This window comes from Hyperolius riggenbachi, chromosome 6 (assembly GCF_040937935.1).
Source record: "Hyperolius riggenbachi isolate aHypRig1 chromosome 6, aHypRig1.pri, whole genome shotgun sequence".
Classification (NCBI taxonomy): Eukaryota; Metazoa; Chordata; class Amphibia; order Anura; family Hyperoliidae; genus Hyperolius; species Hyperolius riggenbachi.
This window is the reverse complement of record NC_090651.1, coordinates 16,680,165-16,702,805: the sequence shown is the minus strand read 5'-3', so window position 1 is coordinate 16,702,805 and position 22,641 is coordinate 16,680,165. Positions and strand designations below refer to the sequence as shown.

At 44.3% G+C, this 22,641-nt stretch overlaps 1 protein-coding gene across 1 annotated transcript in view; it reads left to right on the top strand.

Moving 5' to 3' along the window:
- The first annotated feature begins 713 nt into the window (after positions 1 to 713).
- LOC137522355 (high affinity cGMP-specific 3',5'-cyclic phosphodiesterase 9A-like) overlaps positions 714 to 22,641 on the top strand; it is a 52,682-nt gene continuing 30,754 nt past the window's right edge. Inside the window, exons 1-5 of the mRNA XM_068242401.1 lie at positions 714 to 1,082; positions 14,690 to 14,760; positions 18,185 to 18,262; positions 18,398 to 18,441; positions 19,675 to 19,729. Of these exons, the coding sequence (XP_068098502.1) occupies positions 1,014 to 1,082; positions 14,690 to 14,760; positions 18,185 to 18,262; positions 18,398 to 18,441; positions 19,675 to 19,729 (317 nt within the window). The 5' untranslated portion in view covers positions 714 to 1,013. The remainder of the gene's footprint in view (positions 1,083 to 14,689; positions 14,761 to 18,184; positions 18,263 to 18,397; positions 18,442 to 19,674; positions 19,730 to 22,641) is intronic.

Sequence of the window (22,641 nt, the reverse complement as noted above, 5' to 3'; positions counted from 1 at the left end):
CCACCCGGCCCTCCAGGCCACCGTTTGCCCTTGCCTGGTGTCTGAGACGCCTCTGAATGGGGAGATACTTGGAGGTGCCTTAGTGAACTGTAGATACTTGGAGGTGCCTTAGTGAATTGGGAAATACTTGGAGTTGCCTTAGTGAACGGGAAGTTACTTGGAGGTGCCTTAGTGAATGGAGAGATGCTTGGAGATGCCTTAGTGAATGGGGAGATGCTTGGAGGTGCCTTAGTGAATGAGGATATACTTGGAGTTGTCTTAGTAGATCAGAAGATGCATGGAGATGCCTTAGTGAATAAGGAGGTTCTTGGAGATGCCTTAGTGAAAGGGGAGATACTTGGAGGTTCCTTAGTAGATCAGTAGATGGTTAGAGGTACTTTTGTAAATTGATATTTGCTTGGTAATATCTTAGTAAGCCAGGCCTTAGTGTCCAGGATCGTTTGATATACATTGCTATATAAATGTGTAATAAAAATGTAATGGGTGGTGAATGGTTTCTTTGGTGTGAAGTATTATGATAGGGCAGCCACTAATGTGAATAATATTTCTGTAGAGGAAAGTGTTGTAGTATCTGAAGCACCAAGGAAGGAAGGGCTCCGGCCCTGTATCTCCGAATACTACAGAGGTTGCTGATACTGTGGAAAGCTGCAGTTGACCAGGTCCCAGGTGTCTATATTGAGAGGGCTCTTAACACCCTCTCTGCCATGACAACCAGATGCATCTGAGGCTCCAGGCTGAAAACAATGACACCTTTTCTTTCTGTCCCTTTGAAGTTCCGCTGTCAGATAAATTTAGCCTACGCTAATGAATGATCAAAGCCTGGATAAAGGGACAGAGCCACAAACGTGAAAAATTTCCACACCTGCAGAGGACAAGAGCTGTTTCCCTAAAGAGACCTCCTAGTTGTTTACCAGACAGAAGATGCTCTGAGGACCCCATAGAACTTTCCTGGAGTTTTATAGAGTAAAAATCTCTCAGAATTTTCTACAATTTCTCAGTTTGCTGGATGAGTGATGGGATCTGCAGTGTCAAGCGGCAAGCACAAAACAATCTATGTGGAAGTGGATGGTGAGGTGCAGAAGGTAAGTTTAAAGTGAGATAAAACTCTGACATAACATTCAATAAAAATGTGTTTTCCTACTTTTTATTACTCTTTCAGTTACCATATTTGCTTTTGTGCACAAGTAATATTGTCTGTTTACAAATTACCAAAGTACAGTTTATCTTCTCTGAAAGCTGCCATTGTATTTTATTGCAATGATGCTGTATTTATATATTAAAATCTATCTAGTGATCAATTATCAGCTGCACACATACAGAGAGAGCTCAGTTTCAGCAGTTTGCTAATGTTTACTAAATGTATCTGACAAAGGCCAGAAGCTCTCCACTGAAGGAGCTTTCGATTCGATTCAATTCGATTTGCCATTGCAAAACAATGGTAAATCAAATTGAATCTAATCAAATCCCGATCTGACATGTCAGATTTAATCGGATCGTAAATAGAATCGTAATCGAATCGCACAAAGAATCGTATCGTGTAGATGGGCTTTAGGCTTTCTTTGGGTGGTGCATTTTGCTAAGAATTATGTTTTTCTAAATGCATTTAACAGGAATATTAAGAAAAAAATGTTTTTCGCCATTATAGCTTTAAAATATCACATGCTACCATAGTTAAAACCCACACATTTTATTTGCCCATTTGTCCCGGTTATTACACCATTTAAATTATGTCCCTATCACAATGTATGGTGCCGATATTTTATTTTATTTGAAAATAAAGGTGCATTTTTTCAGTTTTGCGTCCATCACTATTTACAAGCTTATAATTTAAAAAACATTAGTAATGTACCCTCTTGACATGCATATTTCCAGATCGTTAGGTAACTATGTTTTTGTTTTTTTTATTGTAATTTAAAAAAAAAAAACATTTTATTTGGGTATTTTTGGGGCGTGGGAGGAAAACAGTTAATTTTAAATGTAATTTATTGTGTTATCTATGAAAAAAATGTATGTGTATGTAGTTTTACTATTTGGCCACAAGATGGCCCCAGTGATTTTTCTAGTTTTTCTATCCTGTGAGCAAGCCCGCTCGCTTACAGTAACTACAAAGAGGATGTGATTTAATTATTTTTTTTAGAAAATCCGCAGCTTCTGAAAAAAGCCGTCAGTTTTTGTACCAGGGACTTAGATCAATGAATGGGAACAGTGTAATGAATGGGAACAGTGTAATGAATGGGAACAGTGTTCCCATTAATTGATCTCCAGGCTACGGGGGATGCAGCACGGGAGCGCGCCGGCACGTGCACAATCGCGCGGGGGTGTGCAGACATGCGCAACAGCCTTTTGGACGTGAAAGTAACGTCCAAAAGGCGAAAATGGTTAAAGGATACCCGAAGTGACATGTGACATTATGAGATAGACATGTGTATGTACAGTGCCAAGCACACAAACAGGACTCAGACAGGAAGTGACTACAGTGACTACAGTGTGACCCTCACTGATAAGAAATTCCAACTATAAAACACTTTCCTAGCAGAAAATGGCTTCTGAGAGCAAGAAAGAGATAAAAAGGGGAATTTCTTATCAGTGAGGGTCACACTGTAGTCACTTCCTGTCTGAGTCAGAACTTAGTCAGCCACTTACATACCTGATATTTAACTCTTTCAGGCAGAGAAAGAAAAAAAGGAACACAGCATAATTATTTGTGTGCTTGGCACTGTACATACACATGTCTATCTCATCATGTCACATGTCACTTGGGGTATCCTTTAAGCCACCAGCAAAAAGGAAAATACTCAGAATATTTTGACAGCACTTTCACATCTTCTTTTTGGTACTTTTTCAATTGCAGAGTCCTGAAAAGTTAGTAATTTTAATCAGAAGATGAAAAAAATTTCTTCTTGGGGGAAAAGTTAATTGAATAAGGGCCATTGGGCCATATCCTACTAACTTTTCCCCTAAGTTTTCTCCAAGTAGTTATTTTTTCATCCCATCGAAAAGTATATTTTCAGTATTTAAAGGGCATTTCTTTGTCAATTGCCACTTAGGGATGATCAATGATATGCAAATATTCCAAGTTTATGCAAAGTTATGCAATTTTTATGTAAATATATGCAGCTTGAAAATGGACCAATCAAGTTCCACCCAGGTTTATACTGATTGGTCCATTTTCAAGCTGCCTATATTTGCATTAAAAATTTGCATAAACTCAGAAGTATTTGCATATCATTGATCATGCCTTTTGCTATTTGGCTTTATACAACACAAGCCCATATACTACCAAGTAGATATTTGTATAAGTAGATAACAATAAAATACTTTTATAGCTCTCACCAAGTAGGAATTTACTCAGCTCGACTACTTTTACAATTGCTAAAGGACAACTGAAGTGAGAGGTATGTGGAGGCTGCCATATGTATTTCCTTTTAAAGGGGAACTGAAGTAAGAGGTATATGGAGGTATACGGAGGCTGCCATATTTATTTCCTTTTAATTAATACCAGTTGCCTGGCTGTCCTGCTGATCCTCTGCCTCTAATACTATTATCCATAGCCCCCGAACAAGCATGCAGCAGTTCAGGTGTTTCAGATTTTAAAGTCAGATCTGATAAGACTAGCTGCATGCCTGTTTCTGGTGTTATTCAGATACTACTGCAGAGAAATAGACCAGCAGGGCTACCAGGCAACTGGTATTGATTAAAAGGAAATAAATATGGCAGCCTCCGTATACCTCTTACTTCAGTTCCCCTTTAAGCAATACCAGTTACCTGGCTGTCCTGCCGATCCTCGGCCTCTAATACTTTTAGCTGCAGACCCTGAACAAGCATGCAGCAGATCAGGTGTTTCTGACATTATTGTCAGATCTGACCAGATTAGCTGCATGCTTGTTTCTGGTGTGATTCAGACACTATTGAATCCAAATAGTTTAGCAAGACTGCCATGCAACTGGTATTGTTTAAATTATATACAGTAAAAAAAAACAACACATTTGTTGGAGTTGGGCTTAAACACAAACTCTGCACCACACTAAACAGCAAATGTAAGCCCTGCCCCCGAGGAGTCTACAATTCCCTGATGTCTCCATTACAGTCTCATACCTGTACACAATGGGGAGAATTTGTGTGGAGATAGAATTAACTACTTTGGCCTCCTGGACGTACTAGCTACGCCCAGGAGGCCATGTGCGCGTACGCGCGCTCCTACCGCCGATCGCGTGCGTGCACACGTGCTCCCGGTCGCGGATCGTTAGCCCACGAATCAGTGAATCGGGCTATGGTGCCTGATCACTGATTCCTCTCCCCCGCAGAAAAAGCGACAGCTTCTCTCAGAAGCTCCGCTTTTTCTGGCTGTTGCGTCCCCCATGCGGCCCTCTAAGCGTATGTTACGCTTAGAGTGACGTCATGTAAACAAACTCATGGCCGCCATCTTGTGGCCAAAAAGTAAAACTACAACTAAAATTAAAAAAAATAAAACTCAACACACATTTACATTATAAAAAAACTGTTTACATCCCACCCTCCCAAAAAATACCCAAATAAAATGTTTAATATAAAAAAACAAAAAACATTACAATAATAATAATTAAAAAAAAACATGTAAGTATTTACCTAAGGGTCTAAACTTTTTAAATATCAATGTAAAGATGAAATTTTTTTAATTTTAAACTTGTAAATAGTGATAGATGCAAAACGGAAAAATGCACCTTTATTTCCAAATAAAATATTGTCGTCATACATTGTTATAGGGACATAATTTTAACGGTGTAATAACCGGGACATATGGGCAAATACAATACGTGAGTTTTAATTATGGAGGCACGTATTATTTTAAAACTATAATGGCTGAAAACTGAGAAATAATGATTTTTTTCCGTTTTTTTCTTATTCTTCCTGTTAAAATGCATTTACAGTGGCTCTTAGCAAAATGTACCACCCAAAGAAAGCCTAATTGGTGGTGAAAAAAACAAGATATAGATCAGTTCATTGTGATAAGTAGTGATAAAGTTATAGGCTAATGAATGGGAGGTGAACATTGCTCGGATGCATAAAGTGAAAACGACTGAAGGCTGAAGTGGTTAAGTTACTCTGTCTTATGGTTCTGAAGAAAACAAGAAGACACAGAGATAGCATACTATAAATACTCAAGTATAAGACTAATTTTTGGGCCAATAAAGTGGCCCAAAGTGGGGGGTCACGGCTTATACTCAAGTCACTGCTCTTTGAGTAACCCCCACAGTGCCCCCACTACTATATGCACAGTGGTCCATCATGTGAGAGAGACCACACACTTGACATTTCCATGAAAGGTCCCAGCTAACCTCATCTCGAGTTGTAGCCTTGGAAGGCATAGAGGGACAGTGACTACTGAGTGGTGAGAATCCTTCCATTCCTATATCAAGTTTAGATACATGACTATGTGGCTCTGCATTCCTTGCTTTATCTTTATGCCAGCTTACACTTTACAACAGGAGTTCTTTGCATGTCCATCTCCATTATAGGCCTATGTTGTGGCTTATTATTGCAATCTGCTGAATTCATGCTGCTTTTCTAATATATGGTTGTGGCCGGCCATGGCTGTGAGCGGTGTTGTGGTTGTGGCTCTTGCCACCCCCGGCTTATACTCGGGTCAAACATTTTTTCCCAGTTTTTTTAAGGTAAGGGTTGGGGGGGGGGGGTCAGCTTATACTCAGGTCGACTTATATAATTACTGGAAGGACTGATCCCAGGAACCCAACCATGCAACAGAAGAGCTGTATTAAAGCTTGCCATACATGAATCAACAATAGCCGGTACTGCAAATGATCAATCTCTCTCTGATCAGAAATTGTTCTAGTGGTAATGTTTGATCTTACCACTTTGTTCAATCAGTTCTACTGCAGTCTAATTGAAAATCTGTTGAACAATTACAACAAACTATATAAGGCCATTTATCCATCTCCGTGACTCCCCTTGTGAAAGGTGCATGAATAGAAAACATATAATATACAATTCAGTCACAGATTAGCAGCATTTTGGCCAGAGATACAGAGTATTATATTTATGCACTTTTCACCCTGGCACCTTGCACTTTATTTACCCTTGAAGAAGCCTCCTTCGTGGAGGTGAAACATGTAGGGTTTGAGGTATTGGGGTTACCCCTCCCCCGTCCAAGTTAAGTAAGGCTAATTTAGATATCAAACTGCGCTTAAAGGAGTTATCCGGGCAATTTTAATAAAATAAACGCTACTTATCGGGGGCTTCCTCCAGCCCCAAGCTCCCAGGACCTCCCTCGCCGCATCTCTGCAAGCAGCAGTTTGCCGGAGCTCCGACCTGGTCCCCGGCAATGACGTCAGAGCGATCTGGAAGTCGCTCTGTACTGCGCCTGCTTGATCTGCACTGTCAATCACCGCCACGTGGGCCGGAGCGGACTGCGCAGGCGCAGTAGCGAGGGAGGTCCTGGGAGCTTGGGGCTGGAGGAAGCCCCTGATAAGTAGTGTTTATTTTATTAAAATTGCCCGGATAACTTCTTTAAATTAGGATTTCTGCTATAATTAGCTGGTGACAAGCAATTTGAATAAAATCAATATACCGGTAAATAAATGAATAAATAACCAATTCAGTACATTGATTTGTACACAAACACAATAAAAACAAATATCTTGATTGTATATGGTTAGCATATGACTATCAATAATAAAATTAAAAAATTATGCATATGCATATAATTTAATTGATAAGATATTAATTGATCATTTGTGGTATCGCACAGTCAACCATCAATCATTCGTTTCACTCGTGCACACTGCAGTGTGATTATTTATTCATATATTTATATTGATTTTATTCAAATTGCTTGTCACCAGGTAATTATAGCAGAAATCCTAATTTAACTGCTTGCCGACCGCGTCATGCCTATGGGCTTGGCCGCGGCGGCAGCCCCAGGGCCGCCTAATGGCGATCGGCGTAAAGTCCTTGGGGCTAGCAGTGCAGGAGGTCGCAAGCAGGCTGCGCGCACATCTCCTGTTCAGAGCAATCGCTGCTCGGGAGACTGTTAGACAACGAAATCGCACATTGCGATCAGCAGCAGCGCTGTACTGGGGACAGCCGTATGACACGGCTGTCCCCGGGACACTGGAGAGCGATCATCTCTCATAGGCAGAAGTCTATGACAGCCGATCACAATGATTGGCCGGCTGTGGGGAGGGGGGGGGAAATATTTAAAGTAACAGGGCTTTTTATTAAAAAAAAACAATAATAAAAATATTTATATAAACAAAAATAAAATGGGGGGGAGCGATCAGACCCCACCAACAGAGAGCTCTGTTGGTGGGGAGAAGAGGGGGGGAATCACTTGTGTGCTGTGTTGTGCGGCCCTGCAGCTTGGCCTTAAAGCTGCAGTGGCCTATTTTACTAAAAATGGCCTGGTCACTAGGGGGGTTCAGCACTGCGGTCCTCAAGAGGTTAAGCGCGGTTTGATATCTGAATTAGCCTTATGTAGGGTTTTTTGTTGAGGGTCACTGTTGCAAACCTTCAGCTTGAGGTTAGGAAGGGTAAACCACTATCTTTGCCTTAGGAACCTTAGTCAAGTTGATTAGAAATTCACTCAGTTACTGTATAAGATATATACCCCTGTGTTCATCAGAACATTTGTAATTGATAAATTATTACATTTTATGTCTAATCATATCTTCCTTAAAGTGACACTGAAATGAAAACAAAAATTATATAATCAATTGTATGTGTAGTACGGAAAATTGATAGAACATTAGTAGCAAAGAAAATACTCTCATATTTTTATTTTCAGTTATATAGGTTTTTTTTTTAAATATTGCATCATTCTGTCATATTTCCAGTTTATAAACCACACTCTGTATTTTAAAGTATAAAACAGAGCAGAGCTAATGAGTCTACATTCATTAAAACCTTATGTAAAGCTGTCTCTCACTGTTTCTTGGCTGTTAAAGTGCTTCAGAAAACAGGACTGTCTTTGACCCAAGTTGGGTTTGAAGAGCTCAGAGAAGCTCTTTTGCATAGATAACAACTGAAGTTTCTTAACTGTTACCTGTTTCTTAAATAGAAACTGTGACCAAGAATTGAACTTCATCCCAATCAGTAGCTGATACCCCCTTTTACATGAGAAATCTTTTCCTTTTCAGAAACAGACCATCAGGGGGCGCTGTATGGCTGATATTGTGGTGAAACCCCTCCCACAGGAAACTGTGAGGAACATGGTCTTGGCAGTTTCCTGTCTGTGAACCTCATTGCATTGTGGGAAATAGCTGTTTACAGCTGTTTCCAACTGCCAAAAAAGCAAGCAGCAGGTACTTCCAGTGACATCACCTGCCAGCAGTAAAAATGTCACCATGTGATAAATGTCAGAATGTAAATCAGGGAGAGGAAAGATTTTACAATGGGCAAACACTAACTAAATCAATTATACATAATTATTGTAAAAATGAAGCACTTTTTTATTACATAATTTTCACTGGAGCTCCTCTTTAACTATTCCTGTACTGGAATACAATATGAGACTCTTCTTTGCTACTAATGTTCATGGGCGTCCGCACATATGGCAAAACCGGGCATCTGCCCGAGCCTGGCCGCCCGCTGCCCCCCCCTGGCCGCGTGCAAGTGCAGCCAGCAGGAGGGAACAGCGCAGAGAAGAGAGAGAGCTATGGGCACAGTGAGGCAGGGCGGACGTCTCCCCCCCCCTTCCCTCACCTTAAGGGGCTCTCTCTCCCTCGCTGTCCCCTCCGGAATGAAGTGTGCACTGTGCAGCGGCTGGCAGCGGGCGGAACTTACCTCCTCTCGCTCCTGCACCGGAAGTTCTGGTGCCGCACTCTGGTCTGGATCAGGCCAGAGTAGCGGCTAATCCATCCGGCGCGTGCGACGAGAGGAGGTAAGTTCCGCCCGCTGCCAGCCGCGGCACACTTCATTCCGGACTCTGGAGGGGACAGCGAGAGAGGGAGGGAGAGACCCCTAAGGTGAGTGCCCATAGCTCTCCCTCTTCTCTCCGCTGCTCCCCTCCTCCTGCACGCAGACATGGCCACTTTTTCTGGGGACATATCCCCCTGGCTACATATACTGGGACATATAGCCCTGCCTACATATACTGGGACATATACCCCTGCCTACATATACTGGGACATATGCACCTGCCTACATATACTGGGACATATACACCTGCCTACATATACTGGGACATATACACCTGCCTACATATACTGGGACATATACCCCTGCCTACATATACTGGGACATATACACCTGCCTACATATACTGGGACATATACACCTGCCTACATATACTGGGACATATACCCCCTGCCTACATATACTGGGACATATCCCCCTGGCTACATATACTGGGACATATACCCCTGCCTACATATACTGGGACATATACCCCTGCCTACATATACAGGGACATATACCCCTGCCTACATATACTGGGACATATACCCCTGCCTACATATACTGGGACATATACCCCTGCCTACATATACTGGGACATATACCCCTGCCTACATATACTGGGACATATACCCCTGGCTACTTTTTCTGGGGACATATACCCCTGCCTACATATACTGGGACATATCCCCCTGGCTACATATACTGGGACATATACCCCCTGCCTACATATACTGGGACATATACCCCCTTCCTACATATACTGGGACATATCCCCCTGGCTACATATACTGGGACGTATCCCCCTGGCTACATATACTAGGACATATACCCCTGCCTACATATACTGGGACATATACCCCTGCCTACATATACTGGGACATATACCCCTGCCTACATATACTGGGACATATACCCCTGCCTACATATACTGGGGACATATACCCCTGCCTACATATACTGGGGACATATACCACTGCCTACATATACTGGGACATATACCCCTGCCTACATATACTGGGACATATACCCCTGCCTACATATACTGGGGACATATACCCCTGCCTACATATACTGGGCACATATACCCCTGCCTACTTATACTGGGCACATATACCCCTGCCTACATATACTGGGCACATATACCCCTGGCTACCTGTTCTGGGGACATCTCTACCCCTGGCTACCAGTTCTGGGGACATCTATACCGCTGGCCACCTATTCTGGGGACACCTATAGACCTGGGGCTACCTATTTTTGTTGAACCACTGCTGTCAGATTGAGTGTATTTTGGGGAACTGCTGCTAGGTGAGAGGTGTCTACATATTAAGGGGGCATTCTGCCTATTTATGTGAAAAGCTGGCTATTTATGTGCCTCATGACTGCTGAATTTGTCTTGTTGCGGGCCTCATGGTTACTGACTTTGTCTTGTTGTGGGCCTCATGATTTGTTGGGGGCCTCAAGATTGCTGAATTTGTCTTGTTGGGGGCCTCATAATTGCTGAATTTGTCTTGTTGGGGGCCTCATGATTGCTGAATTTGTCTTGTTGGGGGCCTCATGATTGCTGAGTTGGTCATATTGGGGGCCTCATGATTGCTGAATTTGTCTTGATGGGGGGGGGGGGGGGGCTCATGATTGCTGAATTTGTCTTGTTGGGGGTCACATGATTGCTAACTGCGAGACTATGGAAAAATCTGAATCATCATCATATGAGACAATAGCATTAAACCTACTTTTTCCGCTTTTTTAAACAGAAAATGAAACTGGGAGGTTCTAAAAAAATGAGTAGGATGCATGGGCGTCCGCACATATGGCAAAACCGGGCATCTGCCCGAGCCTGGCCGCCCGCTGCCCCCCCCTGGCCGCGTGCAAGTGCAGCCAGCAGGAGGGAACAGCGCAGAGAAGAGAGAGAGCTATGGGCACAGTGAGGCAGGGCGGACGTCTCCCCCCCCCTTCCCTCACCTTAAGGGGCTCTCTCTCCCTCGCTGTCCCCTCCGGAATGAAGTGTGCACTGTGCAGCGGCTGGCAGCGGGCGGAACTTACCTCCTCTCGCTCCTGCACCGGAAGTTCTGGTGCCGCACTCTGGTCTGGATCAGGCCAGAGTAGCGGCTAATCCATCCGGCGCGTGCGACGAGAGGAGGTAAGTTCCGCCCGCTGCCAGCCGCGGCACACTTCATTCCGGACTCTGGAGGGGACAGCGAGAGAGGGAGGGAGAGACCCCTAAGGTGAGTGCCCATAGCTCTCCCTCTTCTCTCCGCTGCTCCCCTCCTCCTGCACGCAGACATGGCCACTTTTTCTGGGGACATATCCCCCTGGCTACATATACTGGGACATATAGCCCTGCCTACATATACTGGGACATATACCCCTGCCTACATATACTGGGACATATGCACCTGCCTACATATACTGGGACATATACACCTGCCTACATATACTGGGACATATACACCTGCCTACATATACTGGGACATATACCCCTGCCTACATATACTGGGACATATACACCTGCCTACATATACTGGGACATATACACCTGCCTACATATACTGGGACATATACCCCCTGCCTACATATACTGGGACATATCCCCCTGGCTACATATACTGGGACATATACCCCTGCCTACATATACTGGGACATATACCCCTGCCTACATATACAGGGACATATACCCCTGCCTACATATACTGGGACATATACCCCTGCCTACATATACTGGGACATATACCCCTGCCTACATATACTGGGACATATACCCCTGCCTACATATACTGGGACATATACCCCTGGCTACTTTTTCTGGGGACATATACCCCTGCCTACATATACTGGGACATATCCCCCTGGCTACATATACTGGGACATATACCCCCTGCCTACATATACTGGGACATATACCCCCTTCCTACATATACTGGGACATATCCCCCTGGCTACATATACTGGGACGTATCCCCCTGGCTACATATACTAGGACATATACCCCTGCCTACATATACTGGGACATATACCCCTGCCTACATATACTGGGACATATACCCCTGCCTACATATACTGGGACATATACCCCTGCCTACATATACTGGGGACATATACCCCTGCCTACATATACTGGGGACATATACCACTGCCTACATATACTGGGACATATACCCCTGCCTACATATACTGGGACATATACCCCTGCCTACATATACTGGGGACATATACCCCTGCCTACATATACTGGGCACATATACCCCTGCCTACTTATACTGGGCACATATACCCCTGCCTACATATACTGGGCACATATACCCCTGGCTACCTGTTCTGGGGACATCTCTACCCCTGGCTACCAGTTCTGGGGACATCTATACCGCTGGCCACCTATTCTGGGGACACCTATAGACCTGGGGCTACCTATTTTTGTTGAACCACTGCTGTCAGATTGAGTGTATTTTGGGGAACTGCTGCTAGGTGAGAGGTGTCTACATATTAAGGGGGCATTCTGCCTATTTATGTGAAAAGCTGGCTATTTATGTGCCTCATGACTGCTGAATTTGTCTTGTTGCGGGCCTCATGGTTACTGACTTTGTCTTGTTGTGGGCCTCATGATTTGTTGGGGGCCTCAAGATTGCTGAATTTGTCTTGTTGGGGGCCTCATAATTGCTGAATTTGTCTTGTTGGGGGCCTCATGATTGCTGAATTTGTCTTGTTGGGGGCCTCATGATTGCTGAGTTGGTCATATTGGGGGCCTCATGATTGCTGAATTTGTCTTGATGGGGGGGGGGGGGGGGCTCATGATTGCTGAATTTGTCTTGTTGGGGGTCACATGATTGCTAACTGCGAGACTATGGAAAAATCTGAATCATCATCATATGAGACAATAGCATTAAACCTACTTTTTCCGCTTTTTTAAACAGAAAATGAAACTGGGAGGTTCTAAAAAAATGAGTAGGATGGATGAAATTGTTTATCTTCACAGTTTATTTTCAACTTAATTTTCCATAATGTTCATGTATGAGTTAAAACGTTTGTATTTAGTTTAAATTGCTGTTGGCACTTTGTGATAGTAGAGTGACTTTGCAGTTTGGACACTCGGCCTCCAAAAGGTTCCCACCACTGTCCTAATCTAATGTCCCACCATTGCTTAGTTCATGTAAACTTGTCTCCACCCACGACCACACCCACATTCTGGTTCATGACCACACCCATTTTTCGGCGCGGCTAGCGCGCCGCATGACGTAGCCCAGATCCGCTTTTTGCTCCCCACTTTTTGCCCCCCCCTGGAAAATTTTCTGCGGACGCCCATGGTAGGATGGATGAAATTGTTTATCTTCACAGTTTATTTTCAACTTAATTTTCCATAATGTTCATGTATGAGTTAAAACGTTTGTATTTAGTTTAAATTGCTGTTGGCACTTTGTGATAGTAGAGTGACTTTGCAGTTTGGACACTCGGCCTCCAAAAGGTTCCCACCACTGTCCTAATCTAATGTCCCACCATTGCTTAGTTCATGTAAACTTGTCTCCACCCACGACCACACCCACATTCTGGTTCATGACCACACCCATTTTTCGGCGCGGCTAGCGCGCCGCATGACGTAGCCCAGATCCGCTTTTTGCTCCCCACTTTTTGCCCCCCCCTGGAAAATTTTCTGCGGACGCCCATGCTAATGTTCTGTTTCTTAGCTGTACTACACATACAAATCATTATCTTATATCTCATTATTTTCACTTCAAGTTTGCTTTAAAGAAAACCTGTAACATCAAAAAGATCCCCTGGGGGGTACTCACCTCGGGTGGGGGAAGCCTGCGGATCCTAATGAGGCTTCCCACGCCGTCCTCCGTCCCTCGGGGGTCTCGCTGCAGCCCTCCGAACAGCAGCGATGTAAATATTTACTTTCCCGACTCCTGCGCAGGCACGGTGGAGGTTCTCGGCTCCAAAATAGGCGGAAATACCCGATCGCTGTCGGGCCGCTCTACTGCGCAGGCACAAGTCTCCGGCGCCTGCGCAGTAGAGCGGACTTGACTGAGATCGGGTATTTCCGTGTACTTCAGAGCCGAAAGCTGCAACAGCGCCCCGCTGGCGCCTGGAAAGGTAAATATTGAACAAGCTGACGGATTTGTCGGGCGGCTGTTCGGAGGGCTGCAGCGAAACCCCCGTGGGACAGAGGACGGCGTGGGAAGCCTCACTGGGACCCTTAGGCTTCCCCCTCCCGAGATGAGTACCCCCCAGGGGAACTTCTTGATGTTACAGTGTCTCTTTAAGAGGCTCGGGTTTTATTGTGTGTAGCTCTAGTCCAATCAAGTTCTGTATTTTTTGATTGATAAACTGTATAAAATAAAAGTAGGAGAGAGGAGGCAAGGCTGTAACTGCGCTTCAAGATTTATTGCTATCAAATATAATTGGCAGATAAAAACAGACACTCACAGTCAGCTGGTGAGGTAATGCTAGTAACGGCTAAGTGGGCGCCAGGTCTTTGGTTCTCTGGAGATAGACGACCATTTTGCGCCGCTTGCGCGTGTTCACTGCGATTTACTCCCTCCAACGCAGTGAACAAGCACCAGCGGCGCGAAACGGTCATCTCTTCCTAGTCTTTATACTACAAACACTGTATAAAATCAAATGCTGGCCTATTGGGCATTTTGGGGGCAATAGATGCATGGCAGATTCAATCAACCTGATGAAATCTGCCAGGAGGACCAATACGTTTATGGCCAGCCTAAGCAATCCTCCGCCATGCTGATCTCTGTGTTTGTGGCATGTCCTCCATTATGATGTATTAATAATAACCTCTTCTGACATTCTGCAGGTGATCTTCAGCAATCAGAGCAGTTCCCACGTAATCAGACAGCTTCTCTGCACCTCCGCCGGAGTCCCCTGGTAATGTGATTTTCCACTATACAGAGTTTAAGATGGTGCAGTTTTTCCAGGCTCTGCTTTTAGCTGTTCATAGTAGATCGGGTGGTCACCAGTGACATAACTATAAATTATGGGGGCCTCCAACCAAATTTTGATGGCCCCCTTTGTTAGCCCATCGCCAGAACCCAGGTAGGAAAAGAGGACAAAGCACCGTCCGGGAGCCTAAATGGTCCGGAATATACTATGATGTTGGTAAAAGGAGAGTTGGAAGGAATGGTTCTCACCAAGTGAGGTTGCTGGAGGAGCAACCCGCCGTTAGGGCAGGTGGAGATTATCAGTCCATGGAGGAGCTCAGTTATGGACAGAAGGGGTTGGTTGCCCTGTTTGCAACCTTTTCTCCCAAATCTGCTTTGTCTTCTGACCCTACCATGCTCAATTATGGACGCGTTCAGAGCTCGTCGCTGTTATAACTTTCGATTGCCTAAGTGTCATTTTACGCCACCTCTCCTTTATCAATTCATATATCTTTAATTCAGTTTTATACTACCTTGGGCGCTTCTTCCCCCCTATCTCCCTTGTCAGAGGGCCCATCTGCCAGGTGTTAGTGTTAGGAGGGGAGAGGGGGGAGGTTAGTGGTAGAAGGGGGGAGAGGGGAGGTTAGTGTTGAGACAGGGGGTTAGTGTTAGGAGGACAGAGGGAGGAGGTTAGTGTAAGGAGGGGAGAGGTTGGTGTTAGAAGGGGGGACAGGGGAGGTTAGTGTTGAGGGGGGGGGGGGTTAGTGTTAGGAGGAGAGAGGGAGGAGGTTAGTGTTAGAAGGGGGGAGAGGGGAGGTTAGTGTTGAGAGATAGGGTTAGTGTTAGGAGGAGAGAGGGAGGAGGTTAGTGTAAGGAGGGGAAGTGGGGAATTTTCAGTAATATCCTGCGGCAAACTTCCGAAACATCTATAGTAAATGTACATGAGCAGTGCGTTCTCATGCAGCAACATGTAAATGAGAGACGTCAGAGAAGAATGGCCAATCTGGTTTGAGCTGACGGAAAGACTATGGAAACTGTCATAGCCATTCTTTAAAACTATGGTAAGCAAAAAGACTTACATACAAATTTTGTAGGCAGTTTTGAACTGGTCAAATTGAAATGCAATTCCTGACAGTTCTAATTGGCCTGATTACAAGCATGCAATTTACATTAAAGGACTACGATCTTGAAAAAAGTAGGCAGTTAAAATCTGCCAGAAACGACAGGTTTTAGGCCAGTCTATCTCCTCATGGGGAATTCTCAGCGTTTTCTTTGATTTCAACAACATTTCCTGAACAGCAGTTTCACTGCCAAAATAGTAAGATACCAGCCAACCAGCCTTCCTGCTCACTTGCACACTATTCTGTCAGTATGACTTTGCAACTACTGTTCAGGAAATGCTGTTGAATGCAAAGAAAACCCTGAGAATCCCCCATGAAGAGATGGACTGGCCCAAAACCTGTCGGTTCTGGCAGATTTTAACTGCCTACTTTTTTCGTGATAATGGCCCATTAAAATCTACATGTAAGCTGGAATACCGAGGGCCAAACTTGTACTTTTTACCGCCCAAGGCCACTATCTCCAGTTGCCCCTTAACAAACCGCAAACCCCCTGCCACATACACACACTTTTATTGGTCCCAGTAATCAATGTATTTAAAGATGTCTATTAACAATGCAATTTTACTGAACGATGAACCTTTTTACGATTGATTGGTTGGACAGGGTTAATGGTGCCAATCAACTACAAACGACCAATTTGTCAATCATTTTATCAATTTGTACAGCGGGAGACATGGCAGCGCTTTCAAACAGAAGTTATACCTGAATGATCTATCTGCATGGATGTGCAGAGCTCCAGTAACTGGACAATATTACACACCTAGCACTCACTACAGGCAAAGGGGGGGGGGGGGGGGGTGTTAGCTTCAGTAAATAATGTGTGCACAGATTATTACCTAATAGACTTCCCCACTGTGATGACGGACTCTCTCGGAGAAGACCTAACACTAGTCTAGCAATAAAAACATAATATTCCTTGTGCTGCTAATCATAAATGGTATACACATTTCATTAAGCAGACAGACAGACAAATGACAGCGCTCAAGGCTGCACCTGAAATGAAAACCAACAGGATCAATTACATCTAAAACGTTTGGAATGGTTATAATTTTTATTCCATTTATGGGCCAAATTGATGCGTTCTGCCATGATAGGTTGTAGCTGGGAGGAGGGCAGAGTTGGACTCAACTGTGCAAGCGGTGATGAAGAGTGACAGGTCACAGACAATAAGCTGCCCACGTTTGCTGCCCCTTCATCTCCCAAGTCCCAGACACTTGCCTGACTGATGCAGTTCACACATGTTTGGTAGCTTGACTGCCTAAGTGTGCCAGCCTGCTGCCTGCGCCCCTTGCCTCCTGGTGCCCTAGGCCATGGCCTTTGCGGCCTTGCCTAAAATCCGGTCATGGGAATACTTAGTATCCTGCTGACCATCTCTAGTGATGAAATAATGTCACCATGTACCAATAACTCAAAGGAAAGTTTCCAGCATCCCGTATAGTCCAGGCCATGAAAAACTGTTCTGATGGCAAAAGGACTCCTAGTCTCTACCAGGTATTAGTGCAGTGTTCTTAATAAAGTAGTAACTGAGTTGTGAAAACTATAAACTGTGCTGAGTTTAGCATAGGTGCCATCAGAGATGGATTAAAATGTAATGGGGCCCCTGGAAAGGTAGTGGATTTGGGGCCCCCTTGTGGTCCTCTTGGTTGGCTGAAGTGGAGAGAGGTCAGAGAAGGTGGCAGGTGGGCCCCTGCCTTGACACCCATTAGGCCCCAAGCACCTGCCTAGGTTGCCTGGTGGATGATCCTGCCCTGGGTGTCATGCCATATTGTCCTCACATCATTAAAGTGAACCTCCAAACTAAAGATCTACTCAGCAGCACTGGAAAGGCTTGGTGTTTCTTTAACAGTTTCACAGCATCAGAACTTTGTTTTTATTACCTCATTTTTTTAGCTGCAGAGAAGCTAAGCTCTGCCCCATCCAAGAAAACTGCCCGGGCATTTTTCCCCTGATGCTGTGCAAAGCATGATTGGATTTCTGATGTTGTTGTTCTCGTTGCCTAGCAACTGGGATGGTCGATCAGGACACAGGACAGTTTGAACTGTGTCTCCTGCTCCCACTTCCTTTCAACCAAAAAGATGGCTGCCCTCATGAAATCAAACGTTTGCCTGTTCTTTTAAAACAGGGTGGGTAAGATATTATATTACCTATCTATTTTAATTAACATAATTAATGTAACTTAATGACAGTATGTTTGTTTAGGCTGAAGCTCCTCTTTAACAAGTTATTACTGTATTTTAGTTGTTATCTTGGAGCTGTTTGTTGAATATAAAAATAAGAAATATATAACTTTGCAATCTTTTTGTGCTAAAGGCAAACTCCCGTTATGCTCATGGACCAGAGGGGATCGGTGATAGCCACAGATACCTCTATTCCTGCCAACAGCATCAGGTAAGTCCCTCTATTTGTACTTTTACCGTGCCTATTGATGATAACCAGACATTTTAATGCGTGGAACTTGTGATCACTGCCCTGTTTGTTTCTAACTGACCTGCATTCTGAGATGTGATCATTTTCTTTCCTCAGCTCCCCTTATCGCATCATTCCTCAAGCTGTGGCCCCGATATCAGGTAACGGTTATGCTGTACATCGGTTATTATACCCTGCAAGGAAACAGAACTTCTACATAAATCTGATGCTTCCGGGTCAAAGTATCAGACTGCTAATAGCACATTCAGTGGAGTAGCTGAGTAGCTAGGGTCCCCAGTGCAAGTGTTACATTGGGTCCATACAGAGGTGATCATTACCAGCATAGAACCAATGAAGCGCTGATACAGCAGTTGAAGGAGGGCCTTTTATGGGCCCTTCTGGTCCAGGGGCCCCAGTGCGGTCGCTACCTCTGCATGCCCTATTGCTACGCCACACTAGCTGCCTCCATCGCGCTCTAAACCCTGAGTATTCAACTCCCCCCATGACCAGGCCATTTTTTACAATTCAGCACTAAACAACTTTAAAGGAGTACTGTGGGGGGTCGGGGGAAAATGAGTTGAACTTACCCGGGGCTTCTAATGGTCCCCCACAGGCATTCTGTGCCCGCCCAGCCACTCCCCAATGCTCTGGCCCCGCCTCCAGTTCACTTCTGGAATTTCAGACTGATGTCACTGGGAGCGTACTGCGAGGGCACAGACCATACTGGGCCAGCGCAGTACACTCCTGGTGACATCAGCGGGAGCGAGGACACAGCAACGCAGGCGCAGTGGTTTTCAAACTTTAAAGTCTGAAATTCCAGAAGTGAACCGGAGGCGGGGCTGGAGCATCGGTGAGTGGCTGTGCGGGCACAGGATGTCTGCGGGGGACCATTAGAAGCCCCTGGTAAGTTCAACTCATTTTCCCCCGACCCCCCCCCCCCCCCCCTACAGTATTCCTTTACAGTTTCATCGCTCAGTCATACAACTTAGCACCCAAATTAATGTTACCTCCTTTTCTTTCCACAAATAGAGCTTTCTTTTGGTGACATGTGATTGCTGCTTCTAGTTTTTGTTTTTTACTTTGAAAACATATGGCCATATGCATGCAGTGCCTTACCATATCGCAACTCGCTATACCGCAACGCTCCCGCCACACTGTGAATGCCGTATAGGCGGCGCATTGCAGTGCGGTAAGTCGCGTTACAAAGCGGCCGTTACACCGCAATGCAACACGGTGCCTAAAGACAACGCTCTCGGTAGAATCAGGAAGAAGCAGGACTTGCTTCTCTCCCAGGGAAGAAAATGCCAGCGGCGTTGCTGTATTGTCATTTTTGAGCACAGTCACAATTTTAATATTTACAACAAAATATATATATATATATATTTGTTTTTCAGACAAAGAAGATTTTTTCCAGGCAATGCTGTCCCAGGTTTCTGAGGAGTTTTCAAGGTAGAGTGCGAGAAATGCAGAGTGCTGTCCTTCAGCCTTTGAAATGTTTGCTTGAATTATTATTATTATACTTTATTTATAAAGTGTTGACATATTACGCAGTGCTGTACAATAGATGATGGAGGCGCTACAGCATTAAACAAAGGTACACAGGGGCATTGTTGAAGCAAACCTGAAGCGAAAATAAACTTATGATATACTGGGCTTGATTCACAAAGCGGTGCTAACCCAGTTAGAGACTTTAGGCGTGATAACCATTGCACCACGCTGGTGAAAAGCCAGTTTAGGCGTGATAAGTTTAGGCGTGATAAGTTTAGATAAGTTTAGATCGCGCGTAAAGTCCCGCACGCAAAGCAGCGCCATTAAACTCTTTCTGAAGTGCACCAGACTTTGCTAGCGCAAAACTTTTGATCAGCTGTGCACTGCGGTTCTAACCCAGTTGATGCTTAAACTTATCACGCCTAAACTTATCACACCTAAACTTATCACACCTAAACTTATCACACCTAAACTTATCACACCTAAACTTATCATGCCTAAACTTATCACACCTAATCTTATCACACCTAAACTTATCACACCTAAACTTATCACACCTAAACTTATCACGCCTAAACTTATCACACCTAAACTTATCACACCTAAACTTATCACACCTAAACTTATCATGCCTAAACTTATCACACCAGGGGCTCGATTCACAAAGCGGTGCTAACAGTTAGCACCCTGGTGAAAAGCCCTTTATCATGCCTAAACTCAGTTTAGGCATGATAAGTTTAGGTGTGATAAGTTTAGGTGTGATAAGTTTAGGCATGATAAGTTTAGGTGTGATAAGTTTAGGCATGCTAAGTTTAAGCGCCAACTGCGTTAGCACCGCAGTGCACAGCTGATCAAAAGTTTTACTCTAGCAAAGACTGGTGCACTTCGTATAAAGTTTAATGGCGCTGCTTTGCGTGCGGGACTTTGCAAGCGATCTAAACTTATCTAAACTTAGCATGCCTAAACTTATCACACCTAAACTTATCACACCTAAACTTATCACGCCTAAACTGGCTTTTCACCAGCATGGTGCAATGGTTATCATGCCTAAAGTCTCTAACTGGGTTAGCACCGCTTTGTGAATCGAGCCCCTGGGGCTCGATTCACAAAGCGGTGCTAACCCAGTTAAAGACTTTAGGCATGATAACCATTGCACCACGCTGGTAAAAAGCCAGTTTAGGCGTGATAAGTTTAGGTGTGATAAGTTTAGGTGTGATAAGTTTAGGCATGCTAAGTTTAGATAAGTGTAGATAGCATGCAAAGTCCCGCACGCAAAGCAGCGCCATTAAATTCTATGCGAAGTGCACCAGACTTTGCTAGCGCAAAACTTTTGATCAGCTGTGCACTGCGGTGCTAACCCAGTTGGTGCTTAAACTTATCATGCCTAAACTTATCACACCTAAACTTATCATGCCTAAACTTATCACACCTAGGGCTCGATTCACAAAGCGGTGCTAACCCAGTTAGCATGCCTAAAAGACTTTAGGCATGATAACCATTGCACCATGCTGGTGAAAAGCCAGTTCAGGCGTGATAAGTTTAGGTGTGATAAGTTTAGGTGTGATAAGTTTAGGCATGCTAAGTTTAGATAAGTGTTAGTAGCGTGCAAAGTCCCGCACGCAAATCAGCGCCATTAAACTCTATGCGAAGTGCACCAGACTTTGCTAGCGCAAAACTTTTGATCAGCTGTGCACTGCGGTGCTAACGCAGTTGGTGCTTAAACTTATCATGCCTAAACTTATCACACCTAAACTTATCATGCCTAAACGTATCACACCTAAACTTATCACACCTAAACTTATCATGCCTAAACTGAGTTTAGGTGTGATAAAGGGCTTTTCACCAGGGTGCTAACTGTTAGCACCGCTTTGTGAATCAGGCCCCTAAACTTATCACACCTAAACTTATCATGCCTAAACTGAGTTTAGGCGTGATTAAGGGCTTTTCACCAGCGTGCTAACTGTTAGCACCGCTTGTGAATCAGGCCCTATGTGTAGTACAGCTAGGGAATACAACATTAGCAGCAGAGATATGAGTCTAATATTGTTTCCAGTACAGGAAGAGTTAAAAACCTTCAGTTGTTATCTATGCAAAAGAGCTTCTCTGAGCTCTCCGACCAAACTTGGTCAAGTACAGTCCTGTGTTTTGAAGCACTTATACATCAAACAAACTGTGAAAAACCGCTTCATTTAAGGTTTTACTGCAGGAAAGTTCAAAGGGTTTTTAGCTCTGATGTGTTTAAGGGCCCGTTTCCACTTGTGCGGCGCAATTTTGACGAGAAAAGCAAGGCAACAAATCCACATGTGGTTGCGGTTTCGTTGCCATTTCTATGCGGATTTTCACGTGGAATCGTTCGCGGTTTGCGCAACGCAATTTTAACCATGTCAGTGCTGGCATGCATTGACATGGGTTTTTAATTGAAAATGCACGCGTAAACACCGGGAAAACCACAAGACTAAAATGCTTGCGGTTTTCCTATTTAGTTACATTACCGACGAATCGCGTGCGGTGTGCGGCGTGCAAATTCTGATGGGTCTGCCGTGCAGATTTGTTTTGCACAACAAACCGCTCAGAATCACGCATAAGTGGAAACAGGCCCATCCACTTCTCTTGCTTGCGCGAATCTGCATGCAGGAAACGCATGCAGATTCGCTAAGGTGGAAACCGGCCCTCATAGCTTAAAATACACAGTGTGGTTTGTGAACTACAAAATATGACAGAATGGTGCAATGTTTTAAACAAGCTATAAAACTGAAAATAAATATGAGATGCTTTTCATAGCTACTAATGTTCTATGCATTATCCATACTACACATCCAATTCATGATATCACAAGTTTTATTTTTCATTCCGGTTTGCTTTAACTTGTTTTG